The sequence below is a fragment of the Convolutriloba macropyga genome, chromosome 15 (assembly GCF_964194025.1).
Source record: "Convolutriloba macropyga chromosome 15, txConMacr16.3, whole genome shotgun sequence".
Lineage (NCBI taxonomy): Eukaryota > Metazoa > Xenacoelomorpha > Acoela > Convolutidae > Convolutriloba > Convolutriloba macropyga.
In genome coordinates, this window is record NC_134482.1 from 3,561,212 (window position 1) to 3,579,951 (window position 18,740).

Consider the following 18,740-nt stretch of genomic DNA (forward strand, 5'->3'; position numbering starts at 1 on the left):
CAAGGCAGTAGCTAAACAAGATTCGGAGTTAGCAACCCAAATAAAATCCTGGTACGACATGGAGTCATATGGGGCTGTCAAGCAGGTCGATCCCCGTTCAGCATCTGACCATCGAGCAACTGCGATCCTCGAACAATCCACCGTACACAATGAGGGCCGATATCATGTAGGCATGCTTTGGTCTTCAGACGAAGTAAAATTCCCCAACAATTTTTTTCAGCAATGGTGCAGTTCAAATCATTGGAAAAGAGATTAGGTAAAGATCCCGTTTTGTACAAGCGTTATGCACAGACAATTCAAGACGATCTCGATAAAGGATATGTTATCAAAGTGGAAAGCCGAGACGACAAGCACTGCGCCGGAAGAGAATGGTACCTACCTCATCACCCGGTTGTAAACCCTAACAAGCCAGAAAAAGTTCGTAGGGTGTTGAACGGTGCTTCAAAGTTTCGGGGTATATCTTTGAACAGTGTATTAAGCACCGGTCCAGATCTGTTGCAGAGACTAATTTACACTCTGATGCGCTTTCGTCAGCATCAATTCGCTGTTTCCGCTGATATTGACGGTATGTTCTTACAAGTAGGTGTTTTGCCAGCGGAACAGTCGGTTTTGCGTTTCCTTTGGCGGGAAGATCCCTCAAGGAACATTGAGGTATACCAGTACACAAGACACATATTCGGCGCAAAAGATTCACCAACTTGCGCAAATTATGCGTTACTGCGTACCGCGAGAGACAATAATTCAGATTTTCCCGAGGCGGCGCAAGCCGTTAGCCAGAAATTTTATATGGATGATTACCTTGACTCAATGGAGTCACCCATCATAGTACAAAAAATATCGCGCGATTTGATCGAATTACTGAACAGGGGAGGTTTCAAGCTGACTAAGTTCATCAGCAATGTCCCTGGCTTCCTCGAAGAGCTGGAGGACAAATCAGTTGCACAGGCTCCAAAAGAAATAGGCGAATCAAAAGAGGAGTCATCATCCCACGTTCTAGGTTTGAAGTGGGATCATATAAATGACACACTAGTTGTAAGCCGCGGAACAATATGTGATGCCTCGAAAGCTGTTACACAAAGGCTGGTATTGAGTCTTGTATCAAAAATATTTGACCCAATTGGTCTTGTTTCCCCTTTTACTGTGAAAGCGCGGCTCCTCCTCAAAGATGTCTGGCGACTTCACGGTCAGAGCTGGGATGATGTACTCCCAAAGGAAATGATTGAGCGCTTCGAGTCCTGGAGCGCAGAATTACCAAAACTTGGGCTAATGAAAATACCTAGGAGCTACTTCTCCGGTTCGTTCGAGCACTTGGAATTACATGTCTTTGGTGACAGTTCACAGGAGGTGTTCAGCGCAGTTGCGTTTTTGCGTGCTCTCGTGAATTCCTCAGACAACGGAAAAAGAACAGAACTAGCCTTCGTCATTGGAAAGGCACGAGTAGCTCCGATGAAAGTGCTCACCGTTCCTAAACTCGAACTCCAAGCGGCTTTGCTGGCATCCCGCCTCAGATTAGAAATTTGCGAGGCGCTCACCATTCAGATTCAACGCACGTTCATGTGGACAGTTAGTACCACAGTCCTTCAGTGGTTGAATTCCCTAGAGAAACAGCCCATATTTGTCGCGAATCGTGTCTCCGAGATTCTAGAGGGAACAACGGTCGATCAATGGCATCACGTGGCAACGCAGAACAACCCGGCCGATGCCGGCACGAGGGGATTGTCCTCGGAGGCGTTGCAGAACAGCGCTTGGTTACGTGGTCCTGATTTTCTTCGTACATCTGACTTTCCATTTCGCCCGGGCACCGAAGTGGTGTCAAACATCAATTTGAAGCGTCAAGCAGCTAATCCCAACCCTTTGGACAACTGCTCAGCCCTACAGTCCAACTCTTTAAATCCTGATTTCAGCATTCATCTGCGCAAATACAGTTCGTATCCAAAACTTCTTCGAATCGTTGCGTATGTCCTACATATTCTTCCACGACACGCCACCTACCGATCTGTAGATGGAAAAATAGTAGAACCCGAGGAAATTACCGCAGCAGAGAAGAAATTGCAGCTTCTGACACAAGCAGAGTCTTTCCCCATTGAGCTTATGCAACTCCGCAGTTCAAAGAAAATCAGTAAAAGAAGCCCTATTGCTGCTTATTCGCCGTTTGTCGGGCCTGGTGGCCTGCTCCGTTCTAGTGGCCGAATTAAGCGCTTCGCTGACCTGGAGTTCAATTTGAAGCACCCCATAATCCTCGACGGTCGACATCCACTGGTGTACGTTTTCTTACGCCATATGCACCTCAAAAATCATCATGAAGGTAACGATTATCTTCGCGCACTTGTCCAAAAGCAGTATGCTGTTCTGAAGCTTCGTTCTATATTCCGTTCGATTCGTTTTAATTGTGTCCTTTGCAGAAAACGAAGCACTAAGCCTGTTCAACCTTTGATGGCTGACCTTCGTCTTGCCTTCCAGTGTCCGCCCTTTACGAATGTCGGTCTAGACTACTTTGGTCCGTTTCACGTCACGATCCGTCGCTCCTCTGAGAAAAGGTGGGGTTTCCTGCTCACCTGTCTCACGACCAGAGCCGTTCATGTTGAGATTGCACATTCGATGGATACAAATTCGTGTGTTATGGGTATTGAACGCTTCATTGCTCGTCGTGGAATGCCGTTGGTCATTTGTTCCGACAACGGCACTAACTTTGTTGGTACAGAGAAAGAACTGTTGCTATGTTTTCTGAACTTGGACAAACAGAAAATTGCTTCGGAGCTGGCACAAAAGGGAGTCAAGTGGAAGTTTAATCCGCCTGCTGCACCGCACCACGGAGGTGTTTGGGAAAGGCTAGTTCGGAGTTTCAAGCGAACACTTTACTCAATCCTTGGCAATCGTCGGCTTACGGACGAAATACTCCTCACTACTTTCTGTCTGGTGGAACAGTCACTAAACAACCGCCCATTGACTTCCGTAAGTTCCGATGCCAATGATTTAGATGCATTAACGCCAAACCATTTTCTTTTGGGGGAATAGCAGTACTTGCCTTCCTTCACTCACCCCTGTCGATGACTTCAATCACCGAAAGCGATACGCCAGAGCGCAAGCGTACGCTAATGCCATTTGGAAAAGATGGTTAAAAGAATATCTCCCCCCATTGAATCGTCGTTGTAAATGGAAGACTCCTTCCGATGAAATCTTGAAAACCGGTGACCTAGTTTGGATTATCGATAGCGACAGCCCAAGAGGCTATTATCCACTGGCCCGCATTTTGAGTCTACGTTATGGTAACGACGGCATCGCACGGTCCGCTCAAATTCAAACGAAATCCGGCTCATTGATTCGCCCTATTGTTAATTTGATACCAGTTTTCGAATCATCAGTTTTGGGGCCTGAAGATGTTGCTGACGCAATTGCGTGTAAGCGTAAATGAAAGAGCATATTAATTGTGCGTTCGCACAGATTGTTCCAACTGGGAAATAGCCTAATGGTTAGGACCTAGGGCCCTTAATCTAGAGGTTGCGGTTCGAATCCCGGTGGGACCAAATCTCTTTTTTTTGATATAGATATAATCCAGAGGTCAAATTAATAGCATTTTTGACCTATTCCGACCTTGAAAAGAGCATCAATTACGTTTGGCCAACAACCTTGCTAGTTGTCTGATGTAAATCTTACGTACGTTTTTCTCTTACGTTGAGTCTTATCAGTCTTATCAGTCTTATAGGTGTTGATTCTTATACGTTGAATCTTATACATTGTGAAATACAAAAAATTTGGATTTCCTGTACCGAAACAGGATTTTGCTTGCTATATCGACTTTGTACCGATACATTGCTGATCTCAAGAAATTAAGTCTTGAATTCTTATTAGTTTTTTTTATGAAGACTTTGATTATTGATCCTTTTTGAAAGTTATCGCAACGAGAGCGGACACTGTAGGTGGTAGGGATGGGGTAGAAAAAAAACGGAGCAAGCAAAGAATCTTGCAAGTTTTAAATTCACCTATCATTAGGGGAAGCTTTGTCTGAGTTATTAAACTTTTGATCATGAAAAACAACAGCACTTGCTTAAAGTTACCGAAAAATTGAAGGTTTCACTTTTTGTGACAAATTTTTGCTTACGAACGTATTGCATGTTGCAAGCAATAAAATTATTTCAGATTAAAAACCCCAACTGGAAAGATGGCGAATTTCTTTCGTGTCGTTTTGTATTTTGCAGAGACCTGAACTAGTTTCTTTTCACGTGTGATTTATAAACGAGGACCTCCTCTTTTCAAAACTAATCAATCAGTTAACCAGACAAGGTCCTTTTAATTGGACTAAAAGGTGGGGTCGGAACAATTAAATATTGAAATTATTAAAAAGTGTCTGTTGCTGAGTTTTTAAGCAAACATAGAACGCGAACTGTCCTCCTGAAGAATTTGTGGTCAGCTTATGATGACGAAAAATCTACGAATTTCAATGCAGTGTAGTTTTGCACCCTTTTCTAAATTTTAATTGAACTATCGCTCATTTTCCCCTGTCTTCAAATTTCAATCATCGATCAAGTCTGCTCATTTTGTAATTGATCATGATTTGTCCTGGACAGGTAATAATTTTGGGCTTTTTTTTTGTTTTGCATTTACAGGATTTTGAATCAAATTCTCAAAAGCTTTGAAAGAAAAAATATGTTTTCTTTTCAGATTTAAGTAATTATGCTTGGTTTTCTAGGCAAAAAAATTGAAGAGCAAACTATCTGAGCGAATTTTCGTAGATGTACCCCAACGCCCATTTTTCAAGAACAATTCTAGATTATTCTGATTAGAAATATCACATCTCTCTTATTCTTTCGAGTTTAAGTCGAATTCACCAGCAAGAGCTCTTCTGTCACAGATTAGATAGACTATTTCTCTAGAGTTCTATTTTATTTTAATCTATAACCACCTCAAGTTCCACGCCTTCAAGGAGTCGAAGAAATCTCCGCCTTAAGTGGGAAAAATAATTGGTCAGACAAATGTGAAATTATTTTTAATTAAAATGTCTCCGATGAGAATTTTCTCCGACGCAGCTAGCCGTAAATTATATTAGGCGATTTCCAAGAAATTCTAAAAACCCGGTTAAGTGTAATGTCCTCTGAGGTGAATTACTGATTTCGTTGGTTCTGATTATGTGACCTCCAAATTATAATTCCCGATGGTTATGCGATCTATGCGAATTGTCACCAATTAAATTTTCATTCATCGGCGAGCTTTGAGGAAACCAAAAGAAGTAAATGCGAGGTTTGAGGTCTCGACGGAAATAAAAGTTAAGAATTGAGCTCAGAAAAAAATTTCCTGAAAAAATTTTACGTATTTTTAGCTGCGAATGCGTTGAATGCGGTAAGAAATTTAGTTGTGGAATTTTTTTCTCAACAATCATCTTAATTTTTTTAGTATGTTTCAAGCAGTTTTACTACTCGAAGAGGATTTATGGTAATATTCTGTTTTTCTAAGACTCGAAGGGACCTAATGGTTTTCTGTTTGTAGTAGAGAAAACATTTAAGCCGGAAACAGAAGGCGTGAACAGAAAGAGAACGTGGTCTAACTCATACCATATTTCGGAAGAGCAGGAAAAGTAGGTGTGCAAGCCAGCGAAATTTATGCCAAACAAGAGAAAAGTTTGTGCACCTGCCGTTTGTTCAAACAGTTTTTCTCTGGTTTTAGCTAATGTTTGCTGCTTCAAACGTTTCAATATGCCTTATTGAAACTATAAAAATTGTGGTAATAGTGTTTCAAAGTTTTTTTAGGTAAATTAATTTAGTTTAAGAAAAAATGGAGGTTTTTGAACTTTTTCAGAGGCGATGTTAGAAATCTTGGCCCATTCCGTTCTTTAACTGCATTATTAAGAATCGAATTGAAGTCTATTGCTTGTAGAATAATTTAGAGTACTAATTTACAATAGTGTGGTTAGTATTAACAAATAACTTTTGGAGGAAAGTAACAGTTTGAAAAACGTAGAAAGTTCTTTGAAAGTTATTGAAGTTTGTAACCTTGTTATATTTGATCTGTTCTAGCTTCAGCCTTTAACGTTTTTTGACTGGTTGTGAGAAGGTTTATTAGTTTTCTATGTGTGCATTTCGATATATCAGGAATTAATCAAAATTTTTAAATTCAGATTTTTATTTAGTGTTTGGCTCTTTTTACTTGTGTTATTTGCTTCATTTTACTGGTATTCAGATGGCTTTTTGATGTCTTGGGTTTTTGTAGTTTTTGAAAATTTATCTGATAACTATTTTCTCCAGAGAAAACACTTCGAGTCATTTTAGTAAATCTCCTGGCACTTTTTTCATCGGTTAATTTTCCTGATGCAGAATATAACGCTCAATGAGACATGTGAAAACAAATGTTTGGGTCAACATGTTGAGCAAAGGTTGAAAGAAAAGAGCAAAATTTAGAGTTGTTTTCGCTTAGACGAAGTGCTTTGTGAAGTGTAGGTCTGGAAAATTTGTTGACAAGCTGGGAACAAAATTATTTCGGTTTAAACTATTTCTGTTTTTGGTTTAAATTTCATTTTAATCACATGGTTGTTTTGAACATACAATAACAAGCAGAACGGCTCGGTAATGAGCATATGCGCATAATATACTGACCCCGCTCAACCACATTGTTGACTTAATTGTCCACCAAATGAGGAAGAGATGGAAAACTTCAATTATTACCAAAAATCAATTATTGATCGAAAATAATTGATTTATCTAAATAATAAAACGCTCTAACTCTAAGACTTATCCAAATGAAGCAAAACTTCATCAGAGGGCCGATGATAACATGATAACTGCAATTAAGGAGCGTAACAGCCAAGACAAACAAAAAATCAAATAAAAGCAACACGCATTACCTACGGCGAAAACTCAATATCTATCCATTTTTAAAAGAAACTTATTGATAAAATGAAAAAAGCATCAGATGAAAATTTAATTTAACCAAATAATTTGCTTTGCACCAAAAATGCTATAGGACCTGACAAGAAGACAAGTAGAAAAAAAGAGCAAAAATAGAAAATAATTTTGCACATTTTGGAAGCAATTAAATTTAAAATCATGAAAGCAATTCGCTATTAAAGGACACCATAAAATGGCTGCACTTATGTCTTCAAACAAGATTACTGAGGAATGACATTGGCCATTCAGAGTCTCACACGACAGCAAAAAGAACAAAAACAGACAAAAAAAATTTAAAAATTCATTACAAAAACCAATTCAAAAAGCCGATACTTAAATTTCTTGAAGTGTCATTATGTTGCCATTAATGTGATGATCGGACAAAACAGCCAAAAAAACCGCTAAATTTCGAAAAGGCAAAAAGTAAAAGCGAAATGACGAAAATTGTAGTCTCAACCCAAAAAAGCATTCATTAAATAGTAAAACATCAATTAAGACCACCTTATAATCCACTTGTAAAAGAATGCAATCTCTTTCTTTGATAAAATTACGCTAAATGGTTGTAGAATCAAAATCAAAAGTGGCAGATCAGAAAAAAAAATTTTAGAAAACCTTTTTTTTAAACCGTAAGATATTACAACTGAAATATTACAGCTTTCAACTGAAATCTGGTAAACAGATTAATTTATAAGAGATTAGGAAGCCAATTATACATGTCATTAGCGACATTAAGTCATAATAAATATACACATTAGCACTGAAAACAGACAGAATTCAATATTTGACGAACATTTTCAAGAAAACTGTGTTGAAGCTAAAAAAAACATATACTTTCCCCTTGCACTTAAATTTGACCTATCAATAACTTAGGTTTCATTTTGAAATCATTCTGGGATGCAAATAACATAAAAAGCAAAAGCAAAAAGTATTTGAGACAATATAAACTGCGCCTCATTGCAAACCGAATAATTTGAAAAAAATTCTAAAACTGGACCAACACTTATCTTGCTCTTGCTGACTATCTTCCTAATAAAAAAATGACCAGATGTTACCGAAACAGTTACTTTGAAAAAGAATCATAGTATCAAAAAATATAAATTGTTTTGGAGACTTATCGATTCGTTTTACCAAAAAAGCCTTATGTATCAATTCAAAGCATTAGATAGTTTCTTTGATGGCTCCCTAAATACCAAATCAGACCTTTGATGAATAAGACTGCGTCATAAGACTACAAAAAAAACATCAATTGCTGGCAAACTTGAATTTTTCATTAAAAGTTTTTGAATACAATTTGACCATAAAAACCATGAGCTTCACTAATACTACACAAATTTTGCATTGGAACTTATCGGAGCTTGAAGGACCTCTTATTAATCAAAACCTTAAATGAAACAAGATTTTATCGTATTAAGGATGAAAAAATTGACCGGTCAAACTGAACAAGTTAGCAACAATTGGTCAAAATTTAAGGAAAATTTTTTAAAAAGTGCAACAAAGGAACACAAGTTAGGCTAACGGTCACAAATATTTAAACATCCGTAAAGCCACTGAAAAAGCAAAATTAGAAAAATCTTCAGTTTGATTTTTTTTGAAAATGTTCTAATGATACCACTCCTAATCCTGTACGATGAAAAACCCAGTTGAGTATATTATTTTTCTCACGCTATATTGAATTGGAACTGTAATTGTACGTTTGGGAGTATTGTTCACCATTTGAGTATAGATTAGGTTCTTTTTAAGCATTTATTCAGCTGTTTTTTCCTCTCCTTTTAATTTTTCAAGGTCCACTCTGCCTTTTGGCAAGCAATTATTACTTTTGGTTGCTTTTTATCGTTTGTTTCGGTTAGTTTCAGTTATTAATTGATTATTTCAAATAAAGTTGCTCAAAAAATAAAGCTTTTTCCAGCCTGTTATGTGTTTTTTATTGATAATTTTTCACTTATTCTCCTGACTTCTGTGCATTTTTTGAGAAGTTTTTCTGATTCTTGTGCTTAATTTGGAAGTTGCGTACTGGTATTCGGATAATTAAGAGTGAACAATCGATTAATTGGTTGGCCTGGTGATGCTATCATAAATAAAAATTTTTCGTGATTTCTCTTCCGCAATTTTTGTAAAAAATAATTCATTCTGATTGTTCTGTCCATCACCAGCTTACTCATTAATTCAAAATAATTGATGTTCCAGTAAAAGTTGAGAATAACTTTTCAAATTAGCATTTTGAGAGAGTTTATCAGATTGTTTAATAGAAAATTCATGAAATTTCGTCATTTTTTTTAAAATTTTTTAAACAGTATTTTTTTCCAAATGATTAGTTTAATAAGCTAAATTTTCTATACAAGGAGTTGCCCGCAGCTTTACAGAAGTTTTGCTTCGAGTCAATTCTGGAGTCTGCCGACTACGTTTTTTTCTTTGTCGTGATTTTTCGTAACAATTGCGGTGAATGTTTCGAAGAACTGCAATCTGCGGCCTCAAAAATTTCATCTCACCGCATTAATCGCTTTCACTCACAAACAGTTCTTACAAAGATTTACCGCATTGAACTCCGCATCAAATCTTACATTTTTAGTGAGTTTCATTCACACTTGGACCCGGGTTCAACTTTTAAACCAAAGGAGAGACCAGTTTCCTCCAGTGGACCTCCAGTTATTTTCGATTCATTAGTTAGTGTACCGGCACTTTCATATTGTTCCCGGTTTTTGAATTGAAATATGGAATATCAAAATATTGAAAATTGATTCGGTATTTATCTTTGAAAAATATTTTTCACAGCTTCATTCAACCTCGTTCGTTTTGAAGAACTTTTGTATTGTGTTTCAACTTTAACATTCAAGTCTTATTTCAATTACAAAACCTTTTCCGTCATATTAAGCAGCTTTTAAGTCTCTTCTGTACAATTAAGAAAGGTTGGGGGTTTTTAATGGAAGTACGTTAAAATAAACCATTTACTATTGAAATTCAGGGAAGATATTTTAAGCTTCATTATGAGTGGTTAAAATAAGGCAAATTGCGTTTGATGGAAACCCAGCCCTGAAAGGAGGGTGGAAACAGTAATGCTGCTTTATTATTGGTGGACATAATTGATCGGTACATAAAAACAAACGCAGCCACAAATCTTATTATTTCTTCGGAATTTGTCACACAACTCGAGATTTGCTAAACATATTGCAGGACTTGTCGCCGATCACGATCAAAACAAGCGTAAGTTGCTTTTTCTCTTTCAAAATTGTATAACTTCTTGATTTTTTTGAGCTTAGGATTGAAGTATAGGTTACAGGACTCTGATAAAATCATTCTGAAATCTTGTAATAGTTGGGAAACGAGTAGTCAGAATTTCGAAGTCGCTTTAGCATAGCTACGTAACCATGCTTCAAACATGCCCTTTGCAAGTTTCAAAAGTCTCGCAGTTTTAAAATTTGACACTGTACATAGGAACGTCTGACATTCAAGACTCAGAAACTGCAAACATCTGGCTTTTTAAAACTTGATCGTGTGTGTTTCAAGTAAAACTATATAATTGTCATATTCTGTCAACAAAAAAATTAAATTGTGCAGAATTTCATGATTACATAATCATGCTAGCATTTTTTAGGGTTACTTTACGTTTCTTTTCAAATGCATGCAATTGTAGTTTTTGTCAGCCTAAGTGGAAAATACGACCAATAACAATCTCGATTGGATAATGGATCGCTATCCTTAAATAATAATCTGATCAGACATCATATTAACAATTCTAGATTGATTATCTCACGGATGTTTTCCCAAGAAAAATAATTGCTGCTTTTCAGCATTAAAATTTAACCACAACTTGAAATTTACGCAGGCAAAACTTGAATGAGTCTTAAACTTTTGAGTTAATTAGACAATTTTCTGGCTATTTCACATTTCTGAAAATCCAAAGGCTAAACAAAGTAGGTAGAATCACACCTGTAAACAATGAACAAAACCATCTTCGATTTACAGACCAAGTTGTACCCAAAAAAAACATACGTGACAAATACTTTATCAATTATCAACTAGCAGAAAATGTAAAACCGGGAAAAAATAAATGAAAAATGTTAAGCAATAATTCAATAATTAAACCTTTTCTTGGTTTCAAAGTGTTCGAATTTCGGTTTCCTGAGGTATTAATTTTTCTGTTTCAATTTCAACGTGAAGTTTTCCAAACCTAATCGATTGCCAGGATTGAAGATTTTCAATAAGATAATGTAAAAGTGGGATTTTTGTTCAAAAAGAGTGTACTAAAAAGTAAGCTGGAGCTTCTTTAGAAAAAATTTGATGTTGTTAAATTCAATACAAACTGCGAGACGTACAAAGATTTTAAGCGTTTAAGAATCTAGGTTTATGGGGTATTAGGGGAGGCGCACAACAATTTCTGCATCAGTTTTTTCACAAAACTACCAACAAGTAAAGAGCAAGGGAAATTCATTAAACAGAAGATCAGTCCGATTAAAAAAGTGTCAAGGTTGATGAAATCAGATCAGATAGTGGTGAAAATTGAAGGGAACAAAAAATATCGTCAATTGTTTAAATAGATCAATGGCCAATATAGGTGTTTTCAAAGGTCAAGATATTGCTTGTAATTACCTTGACAAACTTAATATACCTGAATTCACCATCAGAACTGTGACTAGAAAAGAAATTTTTATTCCTTCATTGACTTGCTGGACAATAAAAAAGCAGCAGGACCTGATGAAATTTCAATTTTCCTCAAAAAGTCTTGCATATCAGCTATAGGCGTACATCGACAGTTCGCCTTAAATGAATGCCTTAAGTAGCAAATTTTCTCAACTTAAATCAAATTAGCCTAGGCAACACCAATTTTCAGAAATAGGTGATAAATCAGACAGCACAAACTATCGACCATTTTCTGTAATTCCAAGTTTAGCAGAAATCTTTGAGCGGCTCCTTCTGACTCAAATGACGGATTTCATTGACAATCTTACAATTATAAATAAATAGCAAGTAGGATTTCAGAAAAAGTCAGCAACTGATGCATTTTTAGAACTAGTTGAAACAGTTTTGTCTAAATTAGATCAAAGCAAGGAACGTGTTTCTATTTTTCTAGACCTTGAAAGAAGCGCTTATTTCGTTTTCACAATATACTTTTTATTAAAAAAATGAAATGTATGTTTTTTTCCAGGAAGCAAAAAAATGGCTGTTTTCGTTTTTTGCCAACCGTAGACAACAGAAAAAATTTACTGTCATGTTCTCTAATTTTGAAACTGGGAATCACAATGTGCCACAAGATACTGTTTTAGGACATTTTTAAGAGTAATTTTATTTTATATGTCAACGATTTCTCATCTAATAAAAACACAACAAAAAAAGTAATTCAATTCACAGGTGACACAAGTTTTGTCTGTTGTGGACAGAAAAGTAGCTTGCACGGAAAAATCAAAGCAATTTTCCAAAAAACAGATGATTTTGTAGAGATGAAAAAACTAATTTAATTTTGAATAAAAACAAAACCGAATTGTTCTTTTTCTTGGGAAACACTTCTAAACTTGGGCCCAATTTTTAGAAAAATGAAGCTCTCACAACACAGAAATGTTGCAGATGTCTTGGTATTCAATTTACCAGGAATCTGAGTTTCGATGAGCAGCTGAGAAAAATCTAAAAAAGATGGCTCATGCTATAAATCAATATTCGTAAAAAGACATCAAAATCCAAAATCCCCAGAACGCGAGCATTCTTCTTCCAAAATCACTTGTGCTTTCACACTTATCGTTTTCGGCAACCGTTTTTCAAAATATATCTGCAAAAAACCTAAAATGTTTTAACCGACTGATTAACTGGGGTACAAAGGATTGTTTTCTACGCAAAAAATGTGACGAAGCGAGAGATCTGCTAAAGCAGACAATGACCCTACCAGCTGAGCTAAGAATAGCGAAAATGTCGCTAATCAAATTTGTTCATGATTTAGCCAGGCCCAAAAATTCTGAAAAATCTTACTCTTATCTGAATCGTCATCAAAAAACTCGAACAAAACAATTCAAAATAACACAGATTGTGAAAACCAACTTTGGAATGAAATTGATTGTTCGTCATTGCGTACAGAAAAAGAATAAGTTTCCACAGTGGCTTCGGTTGGCAAACATTGAAAACGTTTTTATGGAAACGTTGACTGATTTTTTGCACTCACAACATGAAGAAATTGTTTTGAGTAGTAAAGTTGGAGTTTTTAAAAGTTGTTTTTGTTTTTAGGGAGAAAACAATCGGAAGAAAATTATATAATGTGATTCTGTAAGAAATTGATTGTTGTTTATTATTTCATTTCGTTTGAATAATTTCAACTAATTTTTTGTTTCAAGTATGATCAACCATATGGTTATAACTTTAATTTACTTGTTGCAAAATAAACAAATTGAATGTTGCAAAACTTGTTATTTTCTTTTTCTTGGTTTGCAATGTTCGCATGACGTTTTGATATAAAGAACAAAACAACAAAACTAAATATCTGCACAAATTGACTAAAAGATGATTTACAAAATAACAAAAATTTTGGCAAGGAACTTTTATACAGCTTTTTTAAAGCAAGGAAAATTTTAACTCCTCCACGGTACTTTCTATTTGCTTTCGTGAACCTGCTGGGAGCAGACTTGCGGAATCAGACTTGCGGAAATCCCAGTCTCTGCCAGCAGCCTCCTTTTGAAATGTCTTAAGAATTCCTTTAAAAGTTTTGTCTCCAACTTTGTGTTTTCAAACTCAAAAAAAAGAAAAAATTAACCATTTTTTTCACAATTGTTTCCCATGTCCATTTTGGTTGGTTTCTTACATGTCTTCAATTATTTAGCGTTTACTTTCAAAGTTAAATTTTGTAGAAAAATAGCACGTGGTCCGTATGAAGCAAAGGTGTTCTGGGTTATGTCTGCATTTCAAGCACGACAAACAATAAACTGTTTATAGGTTTCATCATTATATTTTTTCAGTAATTTCCCTCTCACTCGTTTCCTATAAAATTAAATTGATCATAAATTAAACGCTTCTTTACCTTGCATAATAAAAACATCTTGAAGGGCAAATTTGACTTTTCGCAGAAGAGATTCATTTTCTGCTGCCAGATTTACACTGAAGTCTCAACCTTTAACACTAAGCCCTGAAAATTGGAAATTTTATTTGAAGAAGTACAGAATCAAGAAATACAGAATCTAATAACTAAGAGTAATCAAAACTCCGATGATAAAAATCTTTGGTTTGGCGTTCTGAACTGACTTTAATCAGGGTTCATTAAAAAAACAATTGTTGCATTTTATTGTAACAATAAAAAATCAAATCAATCTCTGCGAAAAACGAAACGATAGTTTTAATGTTTTTGCCGCATGAAATGACGAATCTCTTGATTGCCACCTTTTTTAAATCAGTTTGAATTATGTGATTTTTGCAAAAGATACAATTATCAGCAATCACGAACCTTTTTTTGTGGTCAGACACTTCTCTGAAATGGGTTCTTAAAAATGGGTTCTTAAAATTTTTTCCTAATTCGTTTCCTCTCAATTAAAAGGTCCTCTCAATAACTTTAAAAATTTCAAAGAAGTTGCATTCATCATCTGACAAGAGGTGTTGACCGTATTACGGCAGCGTTATGCTTTCCGTGATCTAATTTTTAAAATTTTTTTTCAATTAATTGTTTATTTTCGTAAATTGTTTAATTTCGCGCAACTTAAAATGTTGATTTGTAAACACTCCTAATAATTTTGATCTCATTTACTGAGAAAGGCACGTTGTGTTTTTCGTGTAAACCTGGGAGTTTTTCAAGCAAAATTTATGTTTCCAACTTTGTTTGACAATCCAATGGAATTGCAATGATAATGGTTTGCAGAGCTCAATGAGAGCTAAGTTTATACAATTATTTATTAATGACTTACTATATACAATTATCAATTAGAGATTGTCAAATTCTGGCGAGCGGTGGCACAGGATGAGGAGTGCAACTCAAGCCAGCTCTCATCAGACTGATTCGAGTCACACAGGGGTACCAGACCGTCCGGACTAAATTGGGCTCTGATCAGACCAGTTTGAGTTGCGCACGTGGGCATCAGACTCAAATCAGACAAAAATGAATTTGACAAACCTATCTTTTTAAATTAGAAGTAGTTTTAAAATCATGACAAAAACAGACAATTCACAAGTATATAATTAGGAAATAGAGTCAAGATTGAATTCTGGAAGCTCTTCCATTAAAAAATTTTTCAATAACTAGCTGAGCCGGGTCGTGGTAGAAAGCATACGTTACTTTACAGTCTACCATTTATAAACCTTTTTTCCGTATTCACTTCATTGGGTTAAGGATTTCACTTGAAATCAAGGATGCTACAAGAAGCAAGAAACTCACACATATGATCAGAGGTTAACTCACAACAAATCAGAAGCTCTAAAAACACTTTTATTTTAATGACAGTCAATCGCCAATAGTTCCGCTAAGTAACCCTAACTCTTAAAATTTTTTGATCCCTTTTTAGTTAAAAGTCAAGGCTTCCCATAATTGATCAAATTAACGCTTCAAGCAGCCTTATTAATTCCCGTGCATTCCTAGGCTTGCCCAAAAGCTTTTTTATTGAAACAACTCTAGATCAAAAAGCTTTTCAATTTGGGGGTAACTTTTCCATCAAGTTTACTTTAAAATTGCAGACTTAGTTAGCCTTAATTATGTCAAGGCATTTATTTTGAGCAAGATGCGATTTGTCAACCCCTGTTTTTTTTAACTTATAGCGGCAGGGTATAATTAAGTGGACGCTAGGAAACGCTTAAACTCCTCGATGGTTAAATTTTTATGTTTGAACCAAATTTGGAGCGATAAAAAAGAACCCGAGTCAAAAACAAATGTTAACCGTGCAATATTTTGCAAGAAGGTAATAAATCCAGCAACAATCTTGCACAAATTTTGTACAACTATTATAAATTATTTTTTAAACAGAGAGGTTGAAAAAGTTAGAGTGTTAACCCGGAACAAAAAATTTTACATCGCTTTTAAGAATCATGCGGAAAGACTATAAAACTTTTGAGAATCAAAAATTAATGAAACTAAGAAATATTTTTGCATTTCATTTATTCAAAGGACTGAAAAATTTCATTGAATTTTTAACGGCTAGCGAAAATAAAAATTTAAAACAAAAATGATTGTCTACGAATCAAACTAAGCAAAAGTTTGTACAACTAATTATTGAAAACACAAATACGCCGTCTTAAAAAGTATGATCTGATCATTCAGGAAAATTGCATAAAAATCTTACTTCAATAAATTCATATATATATATATATATATATATATATATATATATATATATATATATATACATATACATATATATATATATATATATATATATATATATAAATATATATATATATATATAACTAAAAGCGATTGTTCTGATATATATATATATATATATATATATATATTTATATATATATATATATATATATATATGTATATATATATAACTAAAAACGATTGTTCTGAAGAAAAGGTAAGTATCAAAATAGAAAAAAAAACACGTCACTCTGAAAGCGGCAATGAGTGTTTTATATTCATAAATGATAAATAGAGTGGGATGTTTAGAGAAAAATGAAAAGAGGAACAAAAAATTCACAAGAAATGCAGTCGTTTTATTTCAGGTTAAAAGTTACTATCAGGTACTACTGATAAAAGCATTGGTTAAAATTTTTCGTTAGTAGAATGATTGTTCACCAAATTTGAAATAAAGTTTACAACGGATTTTTTGTGCCTCTATTTCTCTAGGATTCTGCAAAGCTGCGTACAATGCAACAAAGTAGTTCAAATATTTGACAGTCGAATAAGCTACTTGGTGTTTTCCGATATGCGTTATATTTATGGGGGCATACTTCATTTAAAATTTATTTAGATGAATTTTTTTCAGGGTACTTGCTTTGTGTTCAGCGAATATAAAAAAAAACTAAGTTGTCTGGTCTTTGTCAGAGGATTTATCATCTATTCTTGAGGCTAGCATTTTGGAGTAGAAATTTGAATAAAGTTTTTTGAATTATTTTAAGCTGCTGTCTTTTCGAAAGATCTCTCTATTTTTTGAATTTTGATGTCAAGGGGGCTTCTGAATGGAGTATTTATCCTAGTGAATATTCATCATCAGGGAGTAAAAAACGAGTACTGAATGAGGGGCGTGTAAAGTTTTATGCAGATTAAACAGCAGAGTGAAGAAACTGTTTTTGAACAAAACAAATAACAATTTTTTGAGTTTCTTGCTTGCTTTTCTAGTCAACTAGTTTTTCCCAAGATAATTCAAGTTAAAGAGATAGTTTTTAGTTATAACATAAAGTTCTTTGAGTTGTAATTCAGGACGTTTCGTGATAATTTTTGATTACTCGAGTCTTTTCGTTTTAAACGATAATATTATACAGTTATTACTTTAGTATTCGTTTGTATCAGCTAAGTGAACTACTCTAAAATTGTTATTACTGGCCGACTAGCATGTCTAGATTAAGTGATTCTGCTTGAAGTCATTGAGTACTTCTAAAATTACTCGAAAACCGCTTAGTGGTTTGCGACCAGATTTCCGAGGTGACCTCGGCGGAGTCATTTAACAACGGTGAAAAGACAACTTGCAAGTTTGAAAATGCCAAAAAATTATTGACGATTCCTTGACTTCAATACAATAATAACCCATTTTTTTGTTTTTAACAGCTGGCAACTTGTCACATGTATAGACTCCCTTCGGATTAACTTGGATTCTAAAGTGTCCTCCGAATTCTTGTGAAAAATTCGAATTGGGTGAACTAATTGAATTCAGAAATTAAAAGCAAATTTCAGCTCAAAGAAGAATTAATACAAGTTAACTTTTATAAAAGTGTAAAGTAGGGAAGGCAGCTTCAAAAATTGCGTTAAAAGTTATTATGAATCGTGATACTCGAATTTAACCGTTTAGACCCCGGTTTTATCTATATTTGCGTTCACCAAGATAACTTGGTCCCAGAGTCCTTGCTCTGTTTGTTTTTCCCAAACGCAGTGTTTGGTCCCAACGATAGCGTTGAACATCATATTTATTCTCTGACACAATCTCGGTTCTAATGTTTAAACCATAAATCTTTATGACAATTGGTTACAGATACTGTCTCATAAATAATGAGCCATAAATCAGCTTGTTTAGCTGTCACTTTCAAGTGTTTTTTGTTTGCAGCCTTTAAAATGTAATTTTCGAACGCTTCCGCATTACAAATTTCATGAGCATGTTTAAAGGGTCACTACACATGCGTTTAGTTTCCATTCTAATATTTTTAAAATTTTGGTCAATATTAGAGCTGCTATTATCTGGTTATTTTAATTATATGTCAACACTATTGTTTTGAGAGTAATGTTTGGAGCCTTTGTGGGTTGCGGCCCCACAATATTTAATTTTTTTTCGAAAGCAGAAAAATTGAATTGACAATTAACTTGGTTTTCATGATTATAGTCATCAACACAACAGATTAGCAGTTTAATTAATCTAACTGATTTCTATCTTGTGTTCTTCACTGATCCAACCGGTTCACACTGCGAGAGTCTTACTGTGCTCTCCCACATTGAGCTATCATTTCAAGCTCCATCTTATGGTCACAACTTACTTACTAGAGTGTATATTCTGACAATCATTGCAGCTGCCAAGTGATCTCCATGTGTTCTTTACTCAACTTTACCATTTGAATTGAAGATCACATATTACTCTTATTACTCATTGCAAGGTCTTAATAAGAGTTTTGGTATGTCAGACATGGAACCATATATTTTAATCTCCGTATGATCGCCAAGAACGTTCATCCCGGTCATTTTAATCTTTTTTGACCGTTTGATCCCTCTAACTATAATTTGTTTCATTTTTGTTTCAATCAAAGCATTGGAGAAGCTTTCGTTGT

General features: G+C 34.8%; 2 protein-coding genes across 2 annotated transcripts in view; both read left to right on the plus strand.

Moving 5' to 3' along the window:
* The first annotated feature begins 222 nt into the window (after positions 1–222).
* Positions 223–3,015, plus strand: LOC142354554 (uncharacterized). The gene has a single exon (XM_075406877.1). The coding sequence runs from the start codon at positions 223–225 to the stop codon at positions 3,013–3,015; it is 2,793 nt and encodes a 930-aa protein (XP_075262992.1).
* A 6,933-nt stretch (positions 3,016–9,948) lies between these two features.
* The window catches only part of LOC142354296 (uncharacterized), a 47,071-nt gene continuing 38,279 nt past the window's right edge, over positions 9,949–18,740 (plus strand). Inside the window, exon 1 of the mRNA XM_075406559.1 lies at positions 9,949–10,073. The gene's annotated coding sequence lies outside the window, so the exon portion shown is untranslated. The remainder of the gene's footprint in view (positions 10,074–18,740) is intronic.

Coding starts and splice junctions, on each gene's coding strand:
- LOC142354554 (XM_075406877.1), top strand. CDS start 223: ATGGTGCAGTTCAAATCATTGGAAAAGAGATTAGGTAAAGATCCCGTT.